The sequence below is a fragment of the Natator depressus genome, chromosome 2 (assembly GCF_965152275.1).
Source record: "Natator depressus isolate rNatDep1 chromosome 2, rNatDep2.hap1, whole genome shotgun sequence".
NCBI classification, from domain to species: Eukaryota; Metazoa; Chordata; order Testudines; family Cheloniidae; genus Natator; species Natator depressus.
Window position 1 is genome coordinate 246,388,340 of NC_134235.1, and position 20,960 is coordinate 246,409,299.

At 42.2% G+C, this 20,960-nt stretch overlaps 1 protein-coding gene across 3 annotated transcripts in view; it reads left to right on the forward strand.

Moving 5' to 3' along the window:
* The window catches only part of PAXIP1 (PAX interacting protein 1), a 125,013-nt gene that overhangs the window by 86,088 nt on the left and 17,965 nt on the right, over positions 1–20,960 (forward strand). For all 3 annotated transcript variants that reach the window (XM_074946288.1, XM_074946287.1, XM_074946289.1), the window contains exons 9-15: positions 159–254; positions 3,839–3,976; positions 9,345–9,466; positions 10,063–10,247; positions 10,405–10,448; positions 12,134–12,201; positions 15,022–15,124. In XM_074946288.1, the coding sequence (XP_074802389.1) occupies positions 159–254; positions 3,839–3,976; positions 9,345–9,466; positions 10,063–10,247; positions 10,405–10,448; positions 12,134–12,201; positions 15,022–15,124 (756 nt within the window). The remainder of the gene's footprint in view (positions 1–158; positions 255–3,838; positions 3,977–9,344; positions 9,467–10,062; positions 10,248–10,404; positions 10,449–12,133; positions 12,202–15,021; positions 15,125–20,960) is intronic.

The following is a 20,960-nucleotide window of genomic DNA, read 5'->3' on the forward strand; positions in this document are numbered from 1 at the left end:
TGCAAGTATGCAACTGTTTTTTAACTGAGGCCAGCACTTAAGATGTAAAAACACTCCACTAACATGAAGTCTGTTAAGCAGAGGACTCTGTTTGGAACTGTGGGCTTGTTAGATTAACAAACATTTTAATTAAAAATTTGGTTTTAATGGTTTATCAGATCATTCAAGCACATGGCGGCACTGTGGACCCTACACTTACAAGCAGATGTACGCATCTTCTCTGTGAAAGCCAAGTCAGTAATATGTATGTTCAGGTAAGCAAAATTAATAACATAAGTTGACACATGCTCATGTACTGAAGTATCATTGAAGTATGTCAGTGTTTGCAGGTTTTATTGTACAGAATAAATAACACACTATTGGTCAAGTTCTTCAGTTTTCACTAACACAGAACACATTCCATTGCTGTTACTGGGCATTTGTCTCAGTAAAGAGTGCAAGATTTGTCACTGTATTAATAACTTCATAGCTCCAGTGGGGAAAGAAGTTGACAGCATATGTGAACCTGTCACAGTTATTAGATTCACAGTGTGGCGTATCAATACAAAGAATTGGAGAAATTATGAGACCCTGCAATTTAAGACTAGAAAATAGATTTTTTAGAGTAGTTCTACATTAAATATTTACATTTTTTTTCATTATTTCTGTTTTAACCTGCTGTGTGCTTGTCTTTCTGACAACTTGTGATCTGATCTCATTAATTCACCATTTTCCTTTTAAATGGAAGTTGTTTTATAAGTAAGACTACAATGTTCAGTATTTCAGCAGATATGTGATCTGTACATACAATTGAAAATAAGTGATAAAGTGGAACCATACAGTATAAAACTTATATTCCTTTTTGGAACTCCACTACTGTTTTAAAAAAAAAAAAAAAAAAAAAAAAAAAATCTACCGGTTAGACTGTACTTGTACATAAAATCCAGACCAATTTATCCTGAAATACACATACATGTTTAAATTATATAAATTGCAACTAATTTTATACCAGTAAAACCTTTGTAGGCTTCGTTGCGTATTTGTCAGGAGACGTGGGCTGCACCTAACTTGCATTGAAACGCATACATTTTACATTCTATTTTTAATCAAAAATAAATGCACACAACCCTAATACTTGCTACAGTGGCTACAAGAGAAAATCAGAGTGTATACTGGCACTGTTTCTCTCAATCCACCTTTTAATAGGCTTTATAAGAAATGGTCTTCCACATTAATTAATAAAATAATAGTAAGGGGGGTTAATCAAAATTCAAAAATGATTTTTAAACAACTAGTTGTGGTACCCTAAGGGGAGGAAAAGCATGAATAAAGTGTAACGTTCCTTTAAAATTAGTTCAATCTAGGACCACAAACAGTAAAATGCTTACATATGGTTATTGTGTGGTGCCTCTATGGGATATGGTCGAGCGCTTCAGTTGTGCATTTCTTATCTTAACATGTTTTGGATTTCCTTTAAGCGTAACCTCCACTCTGAATTTCCTGGGTTTATAATTTTCGGTTTTGGGATAATTATAACTTGTAATATTTGTTATCCTTAGCTTACTCTCAGCCGTAACTGCATCTTACCATAGCTTTTTGTCTAGGAACAGAATCCATGAATAAGATTTCAATTAATTTTTCTTATGTGGAAAGTTTGAAGAGTCTGTGTTCCGTTATTAAAATCACATGGGACAAGGAAAAGACTGATACAAATGGTAAATTTTCAAGGGACCTGGTTTTTAATTTAGTATTTTAATTCATAAGCTAACTAATAGATTTACTTGTACATTCTCAGAAAATTCATTGTCTACTCAAATAGTAAGTGCCGTAAGTTTGAGGAGGATATGCTCTATTTTTCATAGATTGTCTCTTTAAGTGAAGAATGGAACACAAACGTTAACTACAGAGTTCTTCTTCGAGTAGATGCAGCCACATACTGTATTCCATTTCGGTGTGCATGCAACCGGCTCACTAGAGCCAGAAAATTTTGCCTAGCAGCACCAATAATGGGGTTGCACTGACCCCTCAGTTCAACATGTGGGGGTTGGAATCAGAGCTCTTCGTGGTTTCACATCACAATCCTCTCTGTTACTGAGAGCTTTCTCTGTATATGGTTGTATAGTTAGCATCCTACTTAGTGTTAATAAGTTAGTGTAGTTAGTTGCCTTGGATGATACCCTCACCAGGGTTCAAACACTGCCCATCTGTTGGGGGGAGGGGTGATCCCCACACAAGGTGCTTGTTCTGTTTGGGTGAGGGTCACGCCAAGGAGCGGTGTTCAGTTTGTAAATTGTTCACTAAAAGGACTCAGGTGGCTAGAGACCTTTCCTTTAAGCATCACCTCCTTGAGCAGGCCTTGAGGCCTGTTTCAGCACTGAGGCCCATGTTGGATCAGAGGTCACCCTTTGGCTTGGAGAGTAATGCCGCTCCCTGCTTTAGGGCTGGCATCTCTCCCAAGAGATGAAGAAGCCATTTGCCCCCCTCGAGTTCGCCAAGGAAAAGGTCTCATAAGAGCAGTCGGGACTGCTTCAGATTTTATAGAGATTCTTCTTTGTCTGAGAAGAGTACGGACTGGCACTGTGCCACTCCCAGCATACAGAATGGAGCAGTTTCTTCAGAGCGCTCAGTGGTACTGCGTAGAAACTAGCGAGTGTCCGTACCATTGACTCTGGTTCTGGCCCTGGGGTGTCCGTTCCTTACATGCAGTTCTCTAAAGACAAAGTGACCTTGTGGCCACACCTGAAGTGGTGTCTCAATTTCACTTGAACCGGTGTATCTACCTGTCTTCTGTCCCAAGCTACATTCAGTCTTGGAGGACCAGCGTCTTCATTCGCTGGATGTTAAACGCTGTCTCTCCTTTTATCTGGAGAGGACTAAACCCTTTCATACTTTGCCTTTTCAGTTCATGTCATATGCAGACTGGATGAAGGGACAAGCGGTCTTTTCACAGACAGTCTCCAGGTGGATAACTTTCTGCATGAAGATTGCATATGAAATAACACGAGCTATGCCCTCTCAATGGGTGCGAGCTCACTCTGAGGACACAGGCTATGTCAATGTTGTTTTTAAGTGACGTTTCAGAATTGGATGTTTGCAGGTTTGCCACTTGGTCTTCTGTGCATACATTTACCAACCATTATGCCATTCCTGCGGCATCCAGAGCAGATGCAAACTTTGTTAGAGCAGTCCTGCAGTCCTTGTTTAAGTAGATGCCAGGCCCTACCTACTGCCGGTACTGCTTGTGAGTCACCTAAATGGAATACACGCCTGAATCTGCTCAAAGAAGAAACAGTTACTTACTGTAACTGTGGTTCTTCAAGATGTGATATAAATGTGTATTCCACATCCACTCCATCCCCTCTGCATTGGAGTCTATACTCTTGATTTTTGGTGTGAAGGAACTGAGGAGGGTCGTGGCGGTGCTGCCTCGTGGAGCCAGGGGAGGGGTTACACCCAGGAGGCGCAAGCATCACCCCCCAACTAGTACTGCTAGGCAAATTCTCTGGCTCTGGTGCTCTGGGTGTGTACATACCTAAGTAGAGTACACATCTGCATCACATCTCAAAGAGCTATAGTTACTATAGGTAACCGTTTCCTTTGACCAGCTCCTCCATAATATTACAAGAGGAATAAAATGTATATTCTGGAACACCCAGGTCTTGTGTTCATAGTATGTCTGAAGGAGATGTAGTGTGAAAGAGGGCACCTAAAGGGCTGGGGAAAAGAAGTATATCCTCTGGGAGCTCAAAAGAGCAAAACATGCCTTTTTAATGGGTTACATGGGTGTCCTAGCATACTGTTTTTAATATAAGTTAAAGCTAGAGTAACAACTTCTAACTGTATATACATGTGTTGGTAGGCTGTGAGAGAAAGGAAGAGGTGCATCACAGCACACTGGCTGAACTCCATCTTGAAGAAGAAGAAAATGATACCACCACATCGAGCCCTTCATTTTCCAGTGGCATTCCCACCAGGAGGAAAACCATGCTCTCAGCACGTAAGAAAACCCGAAGTTAAAACAACTAGCATTTTCTTTAAAAGCTTAATTGCACCGAGTATTGAATATTTGTTGTATTGGGGCAGCATTTAAGTATCCAGTACATATCCAGAAAATACCTAATTGAAGTAAAATGTGGACTCCTTTTCCCAGTGGTGGAACTGGCTTCAGATACATGTAAATAAAGGATTTTCTCTTGTTCTTACAAGTGGTAGTTAAAACTTTCCACTTCTATGGTGTGTACCATCCATTGATCTCGAAGTGTTTTACGCATTAATGAGTTTTAAGCCTCACAACAACACCCTTTAATAGTTCTCCCTCTTACACATGAAGAAATTAAGGCACAGAGATTAAGCAAATTGTCCAGGATCGCACAGCAAGAATCAAGATTAGAATCTAGGTCCCCTGTTCTTTAACCACTAGACTGTGATCACTTTTCTCTAACTTCATAGATGCTAATGTTCTTGCAACTGTAGCAGTTTTTATGTTTTTCGTTCTTAATGCTCAGCATTGGGAAATCCCAATTTGCAGGACCAAAAAGAATAATGAAACCTGTTCTTTGACTGATAACTAACCATTCACAAACTCAAGAGATTGGATTTTGATACTTAAGGTTGAGAAATGATATTTTTTTGAGTGCAGTGGATGGCGTCTTAGTTGCACCAGTTTCATTAACACTAACGGCAAAACCCACCACAAGACATTGAACTTTCCCCATACAGGTCCTGATCCTTCAGACATTTGTGTATGAAGTCACTGAGTAATGTTTGCATGATTGGGGCCAAAGCCAGTAGTTTCAGTTCCTGTAACTTTTATGAGAAGATTTTGAATTCAAGTAAGGAGGGACATGTAGCATAGGAGATAGCTATATTAGGATGATGCTTTCTGTTAACTGGGCAATGAAGGCTGGAAAATTTTTCAATGAGCTGAATTTAATGTTTGCATTGATGCCTGAAGCAGGATTTGTAAAGGCCAAAAGCAACCTATTAATTTGGATGTTAAAATATTCCTTTAATCTTGAGTGCATTCTCAATAAAGAAAGTTTGATGAGGACTTCGTAGGGGTCAGACAGCAAGAAATCAAGTAGTCAGTCAGTACTGTTCAGTTCATTGCAGTATAGAAACCGATCTCATTGGTCCCAGATCTCAGTTACTGTGGTCCTGCACTTGAGCCGGGAGTATATTGAGGGAGCAAAATTAGCTTGAAGTTACCTTTTGTGCTCCCCGTATTCTCATGCAGCTAGGGTCCTGCTGTGTTCCTGGTGTAAATTAGTCTAGTCTAGCTTCAGGGCCCTAGGAAGGAGAGAACAGTTGCAGTGCCACAGCCGCGGCATGTGGGAGTGGGAGAAATGCTGATGTAGAGCCCTTATACCTGCTGAAGAGGCAGCCTATGAACAGCTGAACATTCTGCAGCCTCAGGGCCCAAGTAAGTTGGCTTTCCTGGTTAACGAAGCCTTATTGGAACCAGTGAGGTTGTTCTGGCATATTCCAGTATTCTGCGCCCCCACACCTAAGAGGGCCAAGAGGGGCTATTTTGTCCAGGCAAAGGGAGCTGAATTTATGTTCTCCCACTCTACCCCCAACTCCCTGGTGATATAGGCTGCTACAGAAAGGACTAGGTCACAATACTTTTGGACCACCCCATCAGACAAGGACTCCAAAAGACTCTACCTTCTGGGGAGAAAGGTCTTCTCTTCTGCTGCTTGCAATTTTGCATTGTCAATTCCCAGGCCTGCTAGTTGAGTACAACTTCAGCAACTATTCTAGGCTGGTAGCCTCTCAGGACAAACTTTCCCCTGAAGACAGACCCCAATTCCTCTCCCTTCTAAAGCAGGCAAGTTAGTGGCAAAAACAGCCCTTCAGACTGCAGTTGATGTAGTGGATACAGTGTCAAGAAATTTAGCCACTGGTATGGTTATGAGAAGGGATTTTTGGTTGCAATCCTTGGTCTTTCCCAGGGAAAAGAATACTATCCAGGACCTTCCCTTTGACGAGGAAACCGATGAGACTCTTCATTCGTTAAAGGACTCAAGGTCGACCCTCCACTTCCTGGGGATCTACACACCAGCTCCAAAGAGAAGGCACCACAGTCAGACCTATAAATCAAGACCGCCTCCCCCTCCTCATGCTTTCTACTACCAATGTCCTGCCAAGTCTCCATGCAAACAGAAGACTCAGAGGCTCTGCTTTTCAGCCCTCTCTACCACCATGATTGTGACCCATTCTCAGCCCCCTCATAGGATCCACGCTAGATCCATGCTTACCATCACTGGTGCCACATACCCCTTCTCCTGCCACTTTTGTAGGCCATTTTACTCTTTTTGCCCACAGTTGAGAGCTAATCATGACGGACAGTTGGGTCTTGAAGCTCATCCATCAGGCACCCTCTATAAAGTTCCTCTCTTTCTGTTTTTACAAACCCCCTTCCTGGTACCCCCTCAGGGACCCCTCTTACGAGGTGATTCTTTAACAGGAAGTGGAATCCCTACTACAGCCTCTGTGGTGACAGCCCAGATGAGACCTCAGGGCCGTACAGTTTTTCCATATCTGGAAGACTGGCTCCTGGTAGGATGCTCTCGATGGGAGGTCAGGTCAGCTACACAATTCCTCATTCAGTTTCTTGCATCCCTGGGGATTTGTCTGAACAGAGAAAAGTCCATTTTATCCCTCACGAGGATGCTCAACTTTACTGGGGCAACACTGGATTCTGTTTCTACAAATGCCTTCCCTCCTCCCTGCAGAAAGATTTCAAATGATGTGCAACCTGATTTCTCTGATATCCTGCAGACCAAAGACTACAGAGAGAATGTGCCTATCCCAGTGAGACCACTCATGTGACACCCTTTGTCAGGCTTCATCTATGATGCCTATAGGCCCAGCTCAATTCAGTCTACTTGCCCAACAAGGACCACATCAACGCCAAGGTGATCATTCCTTCCAGGATCATCGCTTCCTTCATATGGCGGTCGAACCTAGAAAAGGTGAGAATGGGAGCCCCCTTCTCTACTCCCACTCTTGTTGACACCATTGTAACAGATGTTTCCCTTCTGGGATAGGGCACCCACCTGAACAATCACACTGACGGGACACGTGGACCCCACAGGAGGCCAGGCTACACATCAACATAATTGCAACTGTGGGCACTCCATCTCATATACAAGGCCTTCCTCCCACTTATATGTGCCTTCCATATCCAAGTGATGTCAGACAATATCACTGCCTCGTCTACGTAAACAAACGGAGAAGCAAGATTTCTCCCTCTTTGTCTGGAAGCAGTCAGGCTTGGAACTGGTCCATCAAGCACAACATTCCTATCCAGGTAGCATACCTCCCAGGTATTCACAGCTCCTTAGCAGACAACCTCAGCAGGTACTTCTAGGCAGACTGCAAGTAGGAAATCCACAGCCTATTCTGACAGACATATTCATGCAATGGGGCACACCTCCTGGGACCTCTTTGCGTCCCAAACAAAAAACCCCTTCCCCTATATTGCTTCAGGGGAGCCATAGGCCATGACTTCCAAGATGACGTTCTCCTGTTGTTGTGGACGAACGTTTTCATGTATGCCTTTCCTCCCATTCCCCTGCTTCCACAGGTCCTGAGAAAGAGGTGCAGCAAGGCAAGCGTCATTCTCCTAGCACCCTACTGGTGCAGTTTTGGTTCCCAGAGCTGCTGTCAATGTCAGCCCACCCTCCAGTAAAGCTCCACCCCTTCCCAGAACTCCTAATGCAGGACAGGGGCAGAATCAAAGACCCCCTGCCTGAGCTCGCTCCACCCCAAGGCCTTGTGTTTGAATGGCTGTTGGAAGTAGAACGTTCTTGTTCTTCCCCTGGTCCAAGCTACACTTACCCAAAGTAGAAAAGATTTGACTAGGACTTGCTCTTTAGCTAAATGGAAGCATTTCTCCACCTTTGCACAGCACAATCAGTCTTACCCAGTCACTTCAAGCATCCTGATTGTTTTAGATTACCTCCTGTCTCTAAAGAAGTCTGGTCTTTTGATCGGCTTGTTATAAGCCCACCTTGCAGCCATTAGTGCCTTCTTCCCTCCAGTAGCCGGGCACTCTTTTTACCCACCCAGCTATGACACAATTCATGAAAGGTCTCATTGAGGCCTTCCTGCCAGTTATTAAACCTATATCGCTATGGGATCTTAACCTCGTGCTGTCAAAATTCACCAGACCACCGTTGGAATCCTTAGCAATGTGCTTCATGTCCCACCTATCCACGAAAGTAGTGTTTCTAGTGGCCCTCACTTTGGCCAGAAAGGTCAGCAAACTGGGAACCATCATGGCAGATCCTCCCCAGAGGTCTTTCAGAAGGAAGAGGTATCCTTTTGCCTCCAGCCTAAATTTCTCCCCATGGTTATCTCTCAATTTCACATCACCCAGTGTATTCACTTATGTCTTTTTTTTTTTTTCTGAAAACCCCATGCTTCTCCTGAAGAGAAGAGACTTCACTCCCTTGGCATCCCACATGCTCTGGCTTTTTGCCTGCAAAGAACCAAACCTATCAGAAAGTCACCAAAACACTCTATTGCAATTGCAGAGAGATCCTGAAGTCAGGCCATATCTTCTCAAAGAATTTCTAAGTGGGTTTCTGGCTTCATTGTCAAATGCTACAGGCTAGCTCACAGCCCACTCCACAAGAATACAAGCCACCACTATCAGATCTGTGCAGGAACTCCCAATGCAGGACATAGGTACAGCCGCCAACTCCATACACGTTTCCTAGACACCATGCACAAGTCCAGGCCTCTGTTGCAGATACAGCAGTGGGATCTACAGTATTGAAAGCATCTTTGCTTCTGGCTTCCTCACACCCCCTTCCAGCTTGCCACTCACTCACGTGTGGAATATACATAGGAGCCAGCACTCGAAGAAGAAATGGAGGTTACTTACCGTACCTGGAAGTTCTTTGAGATGTGTGATCCCTATCTGCATGCCACTACCTGTCCTCCATCCCCTCTGCTTTAGATCTGGTTAGATTTGCGATAAGAAGAGGAACTGGGTGGGGGGCATCCACCCTCACTGCCTTTTATACCCTCACTCAGGAGCACAAGGAGACCTACTGTGCAGGTGCAGTCCAACGGATACTGCTTGTTAAACTCTCCGGACTCACGTGCACGATGTGCATGTGTACCCACACGTGGAATGCAGATAGGGACCACTCCTCTCCAAGAACTTCCACTTACAATAAGTAACCTCCATTTCATTGAGACACGCTGACAAGTTCACCAGGCTAGAGAAGAATAATCTCTTATCTATTTGCAACCTTTGTGTGCATCTGTGTAAATACTGCCTAGTTCTTTTATTATTATTATTTATTATTACTATTATTATTTGTAACTTTCGTTCTTTTCTACAATAGATTATCTCAGTGACCGGATTTGTTGATAGTGACAGAGATGATCTCAAATTAATGGCTTACCTAGCAGGGGCCAAATACACAGGCTATCTGTGTCGCAGCAACACAGTTCTCATCTGTAAAGAGTAAGTGGTTTATTTCAACAGCATTCAAATCTTCAGGAACCTGTTTCCAGTCTAGCTACAAAACTATCCTTGATTATGTTAGTGACTTCCTTGCTATGTTATTCATTTATGGCTATTTCATAATAAAGGCACTTATGTTTTAATTATTTTTTTCCTGGAGTGATCCAGACAACTGCAGTATGGATGCCCAGTTTTATTTATTATATTTCTAAGTCCTGTTATATTCCAGTAATTACAATTTTTTACTTCTGACTTTAGAAAGCTAACTTTTGAGCCATTAAGTGTAAAGTTATTTCTTTTAAAGAGAGGGTACAGTTATTAGGCCATTTATAAGTAAATGGTTAATACTGATTGGTTAAAAGGTCTTCAACTAGAGCCATTTTAGATCTTCTGTTCTGGGCAGAAATTCTAGCTCACCAACCACTCACATGTATAGCAAAAACATCTCTTAGGAAAAACAGTATTTGGCTGCAACTACCAATAAAAAATATCCACAGGGTAGGCTGAAAAGAGAATGTTGGTATTCTAGAACTTACTGAAGGAAGTACCTTTTTACTAATGTGAATATTTCCCCCTTCCCTCATCCGCACAATAAGGCCTACTGGGTTAAAGTATGAGAAAGCCAAAGAATGGAGGATACCATGTGTAAACGCACAGTGGCTTTGCGATATATTGCTTGGAAATTTTGAAGCATTACGGCAGATTCAGCATAGCCGATATACAGTGTTCAATCTTCAAGATCCACTTTCTCCTACTCAGCATCTAATTTTAAACCTCCTCGGTAAGTGGGAATTTCCATTCACAATATCCTGTATACCACAGAGATTAGCCTACTGGACAAAATTATAATTGTACTCAGTCATATTGGACTATGTCATATCTTTTTTTGTAACAAATTACTCACACAGTCCTATATGTTTTTTCTTCACCTCTTGTAGATGCTTGGAGAGTGCCATTGAAGGTATCATCAGAGCTACTAATGGTATGTTGACTTAGTCTTTCAGTTGTGTTTTCAACTAGTTATTGCTAGGGCTTTGTTGTATCCATGTATGAGAGAGTAGGTGAAAATCAGGATGAGTATAAAAGTATATTTTTTTTTAAAAGCCTCCTTGATGTATTTGATGATGTTCTCCATGTTAATTTATTTTCATGCTTCAGCAGAAAAAGAAAAGAAATAATTTCGCAAAATCCAAGCAATTTTGGGTGCCCACTTGAAATCTCTTAAAGGATTCTGGTTTTCAGAGGATCAGTATTCAGCACATTCTGAACCTGAGGCCCCTTTTAATACGTTTCAGGTTGGACAACCAAAATCATTAGTCACTTTTGAAAATCTTGGCCTTAATCTTATTTAAGAATATTATGTTCTAAAAAGTTGTATTGATAAAAAATGTGGTAAGACTGTAGTGTAAACTGTCAAAAGCAAGGAAATTTAGAATGACTGTTCCACATTTTCCTCACGTTTTCTTGATATTGCAGTCCATACTGTAGACTATGTAAAAGTTCTTTTATTTTATTTAGACTAATGTAAATACAAAAATTAAGGTTGAAGTGACAACTTCCACTCTGAATTTCCTTTTTTGTCAATGTATAATAACATTAACCTATTTTATGATCTTGAAAACTTTTAGACTAGCATTTCTCTAGCTTTTAACAATTTCACAATGTTTGACTCGATTTTATGTTAATTCTAGTTTGCACCAATGAATATACAGTTCAGTTGTACAACAGATGGCATTTAGATAAAATTTCACATTGCACACAAAATACTTGCCTATCTTTTCTGTTCTGGATTATTTGTTATGTCAGTTTTATTACCATACTCTTTAGTAAGCAAGAGCTGATTAACCTCTAATTCATTTGAACTTTTTTTTTAGCTGTCAAAATATTTTAAATTCCATTTTTTTTTTCAAGCACTCAGCAGTGGACAAAACCAGTACTAAAGTATCCCTGACACCTGACCTTAAGCCCGATACCATCTTCCAGTTTTTTAAATGGATTTTAGATACTTAGGAATATGGTCTTGTGTGCCAGCACTATTTGGTACTTACCACAATATTTATGGAGGGACTGATTGACTAAGTAGGCAGCAATAGGATATGCAGCCTTCAATTTCTAGGTTGCCAGTTGAAATGTAGCCTGTGCTAGCACATTTTTAATCTACATGTAGATTTAGTTGCCTTCATATACTTTAAAACAGGGGTTCTCAACCTTTTTCTTTCTGATGCCCCCCCCCCCCCCAACATGCTATAAAAGCTCCACAGCCTGCCTGTGCCACAACAACTGTTTTTCTATATATAAAAGCCAGGGCTGGTGTTAGGGGGTCGCAAGCAGGGCAATTGCCTGAGGCCCCATGTCACAGGGGGCCCCGCAAAGCTGATTTGCTCAAGCTTCAGCTTCAGGCCCAGTGGTAGGGCTCGGGGCCCCAGGCTTCAGCACCGCACAGATTTGCTTTCTGCCCTAGGCCCCAGGGAGTCTAACGCCGGCCCTGCTTGGCAGACTCCCTGAAACCTGCTTGTGGCCCCCCCAGGGGTCCCCAGAGCCCTGGTTGAGAACAGCTGCTTTAAAATATAGGAGTTAAATGTTTTATTGTGAAACAGAAAAACTAGGATGGCTAATCAGAAAGTTTGTGCTTACTTCAGACACAAATGTATGGTGGTCTAATTGCAGGGTGTGAGATTGCCCCTGAAACCAAAGCAAAATGAATCAAGTCTTCAGCCTTCTTCTAAACGGGCAAGGTAAGAATAACTGGCAACCAGTGACAAAAGCTCATTAACTTCCTTTTGCACAGGCTTCTGTTTCCTTTGCTATTAAAAATCTTAGGAGAATGTCCACAAAACTGTCCATTAATTGTCCACCTGGAACTATCGAAGCCCTTACTTAGTAAGATGGTTTTATCTGGCAAAAATTTTCTACATCTTGCCACTAGGGCTGTCAATTAATTGCAGTTAACTCACCCGATTAACTCAAAAAAATAATCACAATTAAAATAAAATAATTGCGAGTATCGCACTATTAAACAATAGAATACCAATTGAAATTTATTAAATATTTTTGGATGTTTTTCTACATTTTCAAATATATCAATTTCAATTATAACACAGAATACAAAGTGTATAGTGCTCGCTTTATATTATTTTTTATTAGAAATATTTGTACTGTAAAAATGATAAAAGAAATCGTATTTTTCAATTCACCTTATACAAGTACTGTAGTGCACTTTTTTTTATCATGAAAGTGCAACGTACAAATGTTGGGTTTTTTGGTACATAACGGCACTCAAAAACAAAACAGTGTAGAACTTTAGAGCCTACAAGTCCACTCAGTCCTACTTCTTGTTCAGCCAATTGCTAAGACAAACAAATTTGTTTACATTTACAGGAGATAATGCTGCCCATTTCGTAATTACAATGTCACCTGAAAGTGAGAACAGGCATTGCATGGCACTGTTGTAGCTGGCGTCGCAAGATATTTACGTGCCAGATGCACTAAAGATTCATGTGCCTCTTCATGCTTCAGCGATTGTTCCAGAGGACATGCTTCCATGCTGATGACACTCGTTAAAAAAATAAAGCATTAATGAAATTTTGACTGAACTCCTTGGGGAAGAATTGTTTGTCCTCTGCTCTGTTTTACCTGCATTCGGCCATATATTTCATGTTATAGCAGTCTCAGATGATGACCCAGCACATGTTCGTTTTAAGAACACTTTCACTGCAAATTTAACAAAATGCAAAGAAGATACCAATGTGAAATTTCTAAAGATAGCTACAGCACTCGACCCAAGATTTAAGAATCTGAAGTGCCTTCCAAAATCTGAGAGGCATGAGGTGTTGGAGCATGCTTTCAGAAGTCTTTAAAGGGGAACACTGATGCGAAAACTACAGAACCCAAACCACCAAAAACGAAAATCAACCTTCTACTGGTGGCATCTGACTCAGATGATGAAAATGAATAAGCGTCGGTGCACACTGCTTTGGATCGTTATCGAGCAGAACCCATCATCAGCATGGATGCATGTCCTCTGGTGGTTGAAGCATGAAGGGACAAATGAATCTTTAGCGCATCTGGCACGTAAATATCTTGCGACGCCAGCTGCAACAACGCCATGCAAGTGCCTGTTCTCACTTTCAGGTGACATTGTAAACCAGGCAGCATTATCTTCTGCAAATGTAAACAAACTTGTTTATCTGAGCGATTGGCTGAACAAGAAGTAGGACTGATTGGACTTGTAGGCTCTAAAGTTTTACATTGTTTTATTTTTGAGTGCAGGTTTTTTTGTACATAATTCTATATTTGTATGTTCAACTTTCATGATAAAGAGATTACGCTACAATACTTGTATTAGGTGAATTTTGTTTTTTACAGTACAAATATTTGTAATCAAAAATAAATATAAAGTGCGCACTGTACACTTTGTATTCTGTGTTGTAATTGAAATCAATATATTTGAAAATGTAGAAAACATCCAAAAATATTTAAATACATGGTATTCTATTATTGTTTAACAGCAGGATTAATCGCGATTCATTTTTTTAATAGTGGGATTAATTGCTACTCATTTTTTAAATCTCTTGACAGCCCTAGTTGCCAACTATGCACTGGAGGAGATGGGAAAAAAGAGAGTACACCCAGGTAGTGAACTAGAAGAGAGAGGGGAGGAGAGGATTTGGAGAAATTGCGGGGGAGAAATTAGAGAGGCAGAGAACTGGGGGCTTCACAAGCAGGTAAAGGGAAGAAAGCAGAGACAGTGAGAGGAAACGGGATGAGAAGTGGAGAGGAAAACATGGAAGTAAAAAATAGAAAGCAAAACTGAAAAAAGGATTTAAAAAGGCAAAGGAAGAAATAGAACATAGAAAAGGTTGGGAGGGGAAGAGAGAATGGACAAAAGAAAGTGAAATGGAAACACCATATTCACATAAAAACATAATAATTGCAAAGGCCTCTTTTTAAATACACTAAAAAGTGAACTCATGAGCCTTTCATGAATCCGAGACTACATCATCTTGTGAAAGATTTCTTCACTCTGTCTCCAAAACTGGGCCCAGCAATTGAGCAGAGACTTCTAAAGGGTTAGCATTCATGGCACAAACAATATGTTGCCTGTTAATGTAAATGCTTAACTCTAGATTAAAATCATGGTGGATGATTGGTTTGACATTGGTGATTTTTCTCTAGGGAATCATTCTGCCATTCACTGTGTAAAGTCTACAGTCCTTTATAATGGTGAAATGTTTAACTTTATCTACAAGTGTAAATAAGAAAAGCAGCCAGGGTATCCAATACGTTTCTGGAAAAGTGCTGCAGCTTAAGAAGCCTTTTTGGAGATAGTCTGACCTCCACTGGGTCAGGACTGTGCTCAGTCTGTGCCTTGAACCAACTTAAACACATCTTGTTCTCAGGTTGGCAACCTTTTATCAAAAAGTCATAAATCTTGAAAACCTTTACTTGTGCGGGTAGTCCCATGAGTAAAAGTTTGCAAGATTGTGCTTCAGTGGTTTTAAAATAAAAACATTGGTCCCAGTCTTCATGATGTCCTGTATTTTTCTATTTTGTAGAATTGAGGACATACCACCACCTACTAAAAAGCTCTCACCAGAATTGACCCCAATGGTGCTCTTCACAGGATTTGAGCCTACACAAGTCCAGCAGTATATCAAGGTGACTTTCATATTTGTCACTTATGCACAATATGTTGGAACGTTCGGCAACTTTAGATTATTTTCCCGAATACATCAAGTTTAATTTGTGTCTACAAGACTTTAGCAGAACAGGCCTAATGGATATAAAGAGAGAAAATTGTAGGGAATGGTTTTAAAATAGTAGAGAGTATAGTTTTCGGTATATTGAGTTTTATTTGCTAGTTCTATCCAAGTTAGCCTTACTCAAGTACCTCATGCTTGTGTCTAATTTTTTCTTTCCTCATGTTCATTTTCAAAGGGGTGGGTGTACCTTCTGTACCTCCAATAGCAAACTAAATGACCAAGTTCAGGTGAGGAACATATGAATTACGATACTGAATCAGACCCAAGGTCCATCTGGTGCAGTATCTTGTCTCTGACTCTGTGCAGAACCAGATGCTTCAGAGGAAGGCACAAGATTACCCCACATCTGCCTACTCCGAGTTATCTGTCTCCCATGAATGTTTAATCCTGCTTCTTCACAGACATTGTTTTACATTTTAAAGCATGAGGCTTTATATCCATTCCAAAACTTACTAATTGTTAAAACTCTGGATATTCTTGTTACCCATATAAAAGTCCAGTCCCTCTTTGAACCTTGCTATGTACTTGGAGCTAGATTCAGAAATGAACTTAGGTGTAGCAATGTTCAGCCTCAACATGCCTAACCATGCCTAGAAAATCCCTGGGATTCTCAAAGCCTGAATTAGGTGCTCAGGCTCCTTATACAATGCATGCGGAGAGATAGACTCATCACAATGGGAGTCACAAAAGCAAGCACATTAAATGGATCCCTGCCTAAGCCAACCAATGGGAGATGCCAAGCAGAGGGGTGTGTCCTAAGCCCCACCCCTATCAGGGAGGAGGACCTCCCTCATAACTTTTAGCCCAATGAGGTGTATTCCACACATGGGTACATACGTGCCTGAGTCCAGAGACTTTTTAGTAGTCGCGTCCATTGATCTGCATATGCGTAATTGTTTTTCTTGTGCTCTGAACCAGGGGTATAAGGGGCAGTGAGGACTGGAGCCTCTCCAGTTCCTTCGTATCATCGCATGGCCTGAGTCAGAATCTTCTGTGTCCACAGCTTCGTCCTTTGCCTGCCTCAGTCTGTGTATAAATATTGTAAATAGTTTTACTACTTCACTCTTTTAGTGTTAAGTACTAGTATAGTTAGTTAGTTAGTTTTTCCCCATCCTGGGGAAATCATCCACGGGAGGCTAGGATTATGCCCAGAGTCCCAGGGTTACAGAATTGTGTTTCTCGCCCCCCCGCTCCTTTTCAGTGAGTGACAAACACCAGCACTGCTTTGAGAGCCTAGGCAAGGCTCACATCTTGGCTAAGTGCAACATTTGTTGCTCCTTCCCTCCCAGAACTCGTGCGAGTCAAGACTTAGAAAAGGCCATGAGATCTCAGTCAGATCCGGGCTAAGGACAACCCCCTTGACATCACCTTTAGTCAATAGGAAGAGTCCCTCCAAGCATAAGCTTAGGGCTCGAGACTGAGACTTCTAAGCCTAAGGTGAAGGCTTCTCATGAGAGTAAGGGGCATTCACAAGCACAGAGACAACATTCTTCCAAGGCTGCCCCAAAGAGAAAAAGACACCCCCAACCCCTTCGAGTTGGGAGAGTTCTTTCCCCCTGGTCCTAAAGATTAAGGCCAAAGTAAACCACCTCAGCAGGAGAAAGTGGCACGAAGGAGAATGGATCCATTTGTTCCAGTACTGGTTCTGATATGCTGACAGAAAAGCATTCACTGCCACTCCCTTTAACATCCAGATCATACTCTGCCAATAACATCACGGCCCTGGAGGGATCCAGCTTCCAATGTGACTAGGGAAACACTGGATCCGACAGTTCCACCAGCTGATTCTCTCCATACCCCTAGATGGTCCGAGACCTACGTCTCTCTGGAGGACATCTTTGTTCTCTCCTATCCTCACTCCCCCCTACTCTCAGGTTCGCCTTTATTCACAGACATAACTGCTGCAGAAGAGGAAGCTATTTTGCAGTCATGGGGTCTCTCTCCTCTCCCACCCTTGAACCTGGGTACTGTATCACTGGTTCTGTCAGAAATTCAGGATCCAGCTTTTTCATCTGATGAGTCAGAGGTTCTAGAAGAGCCCCACCCTATCATGCAGAAAGGGGCCTAGAGAGATCAGGGTTTCATCCTGTAATCAAACTATGACTTTCTCAGAAACAGGTGGCACCCAATGCCATGGGGTTCACCTCAGCTGGTTTATCCTTCATACTGGGATTACCCAGGATCAGTACATGAACCTTACATGCCATAACCTGGCCAAGACCAACTGGCCCCATCGGAATATGAAGAAGACTGAGCTGAACTGGATCCAACAGTTCCGATGGTTTTGGGAGCAATTTCATTGTCTTTTCCAGATGAGGCAGTTATCCCATCTTCACCATCTCTGCCTGACAACTAGAGGCAATATCAGTAGCTCCTACAAAGCGTGGTGTCCAAGCTCCAGATACAGCTTGAAGAGGTTCAGGAGTCCCAACATAGATTGCTGGATATCTTGCAACCTTTGGGTCCCAGTTGAGCAGCCCTCCCTATCAACAAGGCCATCCTGGATCCAGCTAGAACTTCTGCTTCCTGCGCTCCCACCCCAAAGAGTGCTGAGAAGCGCTACTTTGTTCCATTTAAAGGGGCAGAGTTTCTATTCTCTCGCCCATCATCCAACTCTGTGGTGGTACAAGCAGCCACTGAATGATCCAGGCTGCAGCACCTCAAAACTACACCCTCGGACTGGAGTGCCAAGTGACTAGTCCTTCTAGGAGGAAAGGTCTTTGCCTCATTCCAGTTTAGAATTTCAAATTATGAGGCCCTTCCTCCTAAATACGACGTCACTAATTATGCAGAGTTTGTTGGATTTTCAGGACAAGCTCCCTCAGGAAGATAGAGTTCAGTTTCAGTCCTTAATTGATGAAGGAAAATTAATGCCCAAACTTCTCTCCAGGTGGCAGTAGATGCTGCAGACACTGTGTTCAGAGGGATGGCTATGGCCATTGTCCTGAGGAGAGATTCCTGTTAGAATCCTCGGGTTTCCCTGGCGAGGAGCAGAGTACCATTCAAGATCTCCCCTTTAATACAATCAACCTGTTCAATGAAAAGACTGATGAATCTCTCCACTCTCTCAAGGACTTGAGGACAACAGTTTGTTGTCTGGGTATCTATTCATAAACCTAAGAGAAGCCATCATAAGCAACGGTACAGACCACCTCTTCAGTCATTTTACCACCAGCACTCCCAGGAACCACCACACAAACAGACAATACAAAGGCCAAGGTACACAGCTCCTGCATCATCAATTGCCACACATTACTCTCACCAAAAGAATTTCTTTTGATGAGACTGTTGAGACCTGTATCCCTTTATTGATGCCACGTCATCCTACCCTTCAGTTTTTTGGAGGCCACCATATCCAGTTTGCCCACAAATGGAGGGCTTTCATAACGGACAAATGGGTGATGGAAATTATTCACTATGGCGATCTGATCAAGTTTCTGTCAATCCCTATCCACAAACTTCCTTCCCGGCTCCTTTGCTGGGACTAGTCACACGAGGAAATTCTGCATAAGAAGTGGACTCCCTTCTCCACTAGGGAGCCATAGAAAGAGTTCCTTCTCAGCATCAAGGGAAAGGAGTCTACGCCTCATACATGTTAGTCCACAAAATGAATGGGAGATGGAGTCTGATTCTCATATTCTGTGCCAACTAAATACATTATTCATCCAAAAATTAAAATTCCGCGTGGTCATACTGGCATCAATAATTCCCTCTCTGTAAGAGGGCAAACCGTTTGTTAAATAGTTTGCCCTCTTCCGTGGAGGGAATTATTGATGCCAGTGTGACCATGCTAAATTTTAATTTTCATATAGACATTCACCCATCCCACAGAAGGTTCCTCAGGTTCCTTCTTGGTGAAGACAATTACCAATACAGAGCCCAGTTTGGGCTAGCCACGGAACCCTGGGTCTTTACAAAAGTCTTCAGTGGTGGCAGCTTGGATAAGAGGAAATAGGTTTACCATCTTCCTGTAACTTAAGAACTGGCTTATGACACGCAGATCATTCAAGGAAGTCCAGTTGGCTACCAAATTCCTGCTCCATTTATTATCTTCCTTCGGAATTAGTGTCACCCAAGAAATGTGCACTTTGACTACCACAAGGTCCATAGATTTCATGGGAGCCACCTTGGACATAACTACAGCAAGAGCCTATTTACTTATCAAGATATTCCATGCGATGGAAGAGCTCATAAAACAGGTCATTCTCTGACCTCTGACTTTGGTCAGAACTTGCCTTTCCCTTTTTGGTCACATGGCCTTATGCACACACATGACACCATTTGCCAGGCTTCATCTTTCTTGCCTGCAAAATTAGGTTGTCAATCTTCTCACCAGAAAAAGTCAATGTCCATGCCAGAATAACTGTTCATCCAAGTTTCTGGCCTCTCTTATCTGGTAGACAAAGCTGGAGAAAGTTTCAGTGGGGACTCCTTTCCTCACACCTACAACTAAGGCAACTATTGCTACTGATGCCTCCCTCTTAGTTTGGGGAGCTTATCTGGACAAATATACTGCACAAGGCATCCAAACCCCTTTGGAGTCCAGGGTGCCTATCAGTTTACTGGAACTAAGAGCAGTCCTCCCGGCCAGCAATGCTTTCCTCCCACTCATCTGGTCCCAGGATATCCTGATAGTATGGTTGTCATATTGTCTGACATTATCTTCACTCATCCCATGACAACTAGATTCCTGAAAGGACTTCTTAGATCCTTCCCACCGCTGGTGAAGCCAATTCTTCATTGGGACCACAACCTCATTCTTTCTTCTCTCTCCAAACCTCCTTTTGAGCCTTTAGCCACATGTTCTATATTTCATCTGTCAATGAAGGTTCCCTTCCTAGGCACCATCACATCAGCCAAGAGAGTCAGCGAGCTGGGAGCACTGATGGCAGACCCACCATATACTACCTTCTATAAATAAAAGGTCTCTCTTTGGTGATGCATTTTGGGTGGGGGCAAAATAATTCCAGAGTTTCACATTCATCAAACCATCCACTTCCAGATATTTTCCCCCAAAACTGCATGCCTCTGATGAGGAGAGAGAAAGCTTCAATCTCTGGACATCCTAAGAGCACAGGCATTTATCTGCAAAGAAAAACGGTAATTAGAGGAGACACAGACTTTTTGTTACTATAGCAGAGAGATTGAGTGGTCAAGCTATATCTGCACAGAGACTTTCTAAATAGATCTCTGGTTGCATTATCCTTTGTTATCAACTAGCTCACATCCCTGCCCCAGAGAGGGTGAGGGCCTATTCCATCAGAGTGCAAGCAACCTCTACTGCATGTCTGTGACACTAGACTACTGCATCTCTACTAGAGATATATAGGGCAGCTACCTGGAGCTCCTTTCACACCTTCACAAAACATTACACTTCGGTCCAGTCTTCTACTACAGATACAACTATGAGGACAGAGATATTAGTCAGCCATCATTTCTGCATCTGTGCACCCATCTCCTGTTAGACTACTGCTTGCTCATCTCCCACATGTGGAATACACATAGGAACCACCACTCGAAGAAGAAAAGGAGGGTACTAACCTGTAACTAAAGGCTCTTTGAGATGTGTGGTTCCTATTTGTATTCCACTACCTGTCCTCCGTCCCCTCTGCTGTAGATCAAAACTGGATTTGTGGTAGGAGAAGGAACTGGAGAGGCGCCACTCTGCACCGCCTCCCACATATACCCTAGGTTCAGAGCATGAGGAGAACAACTGCACATGTGCAGAACAA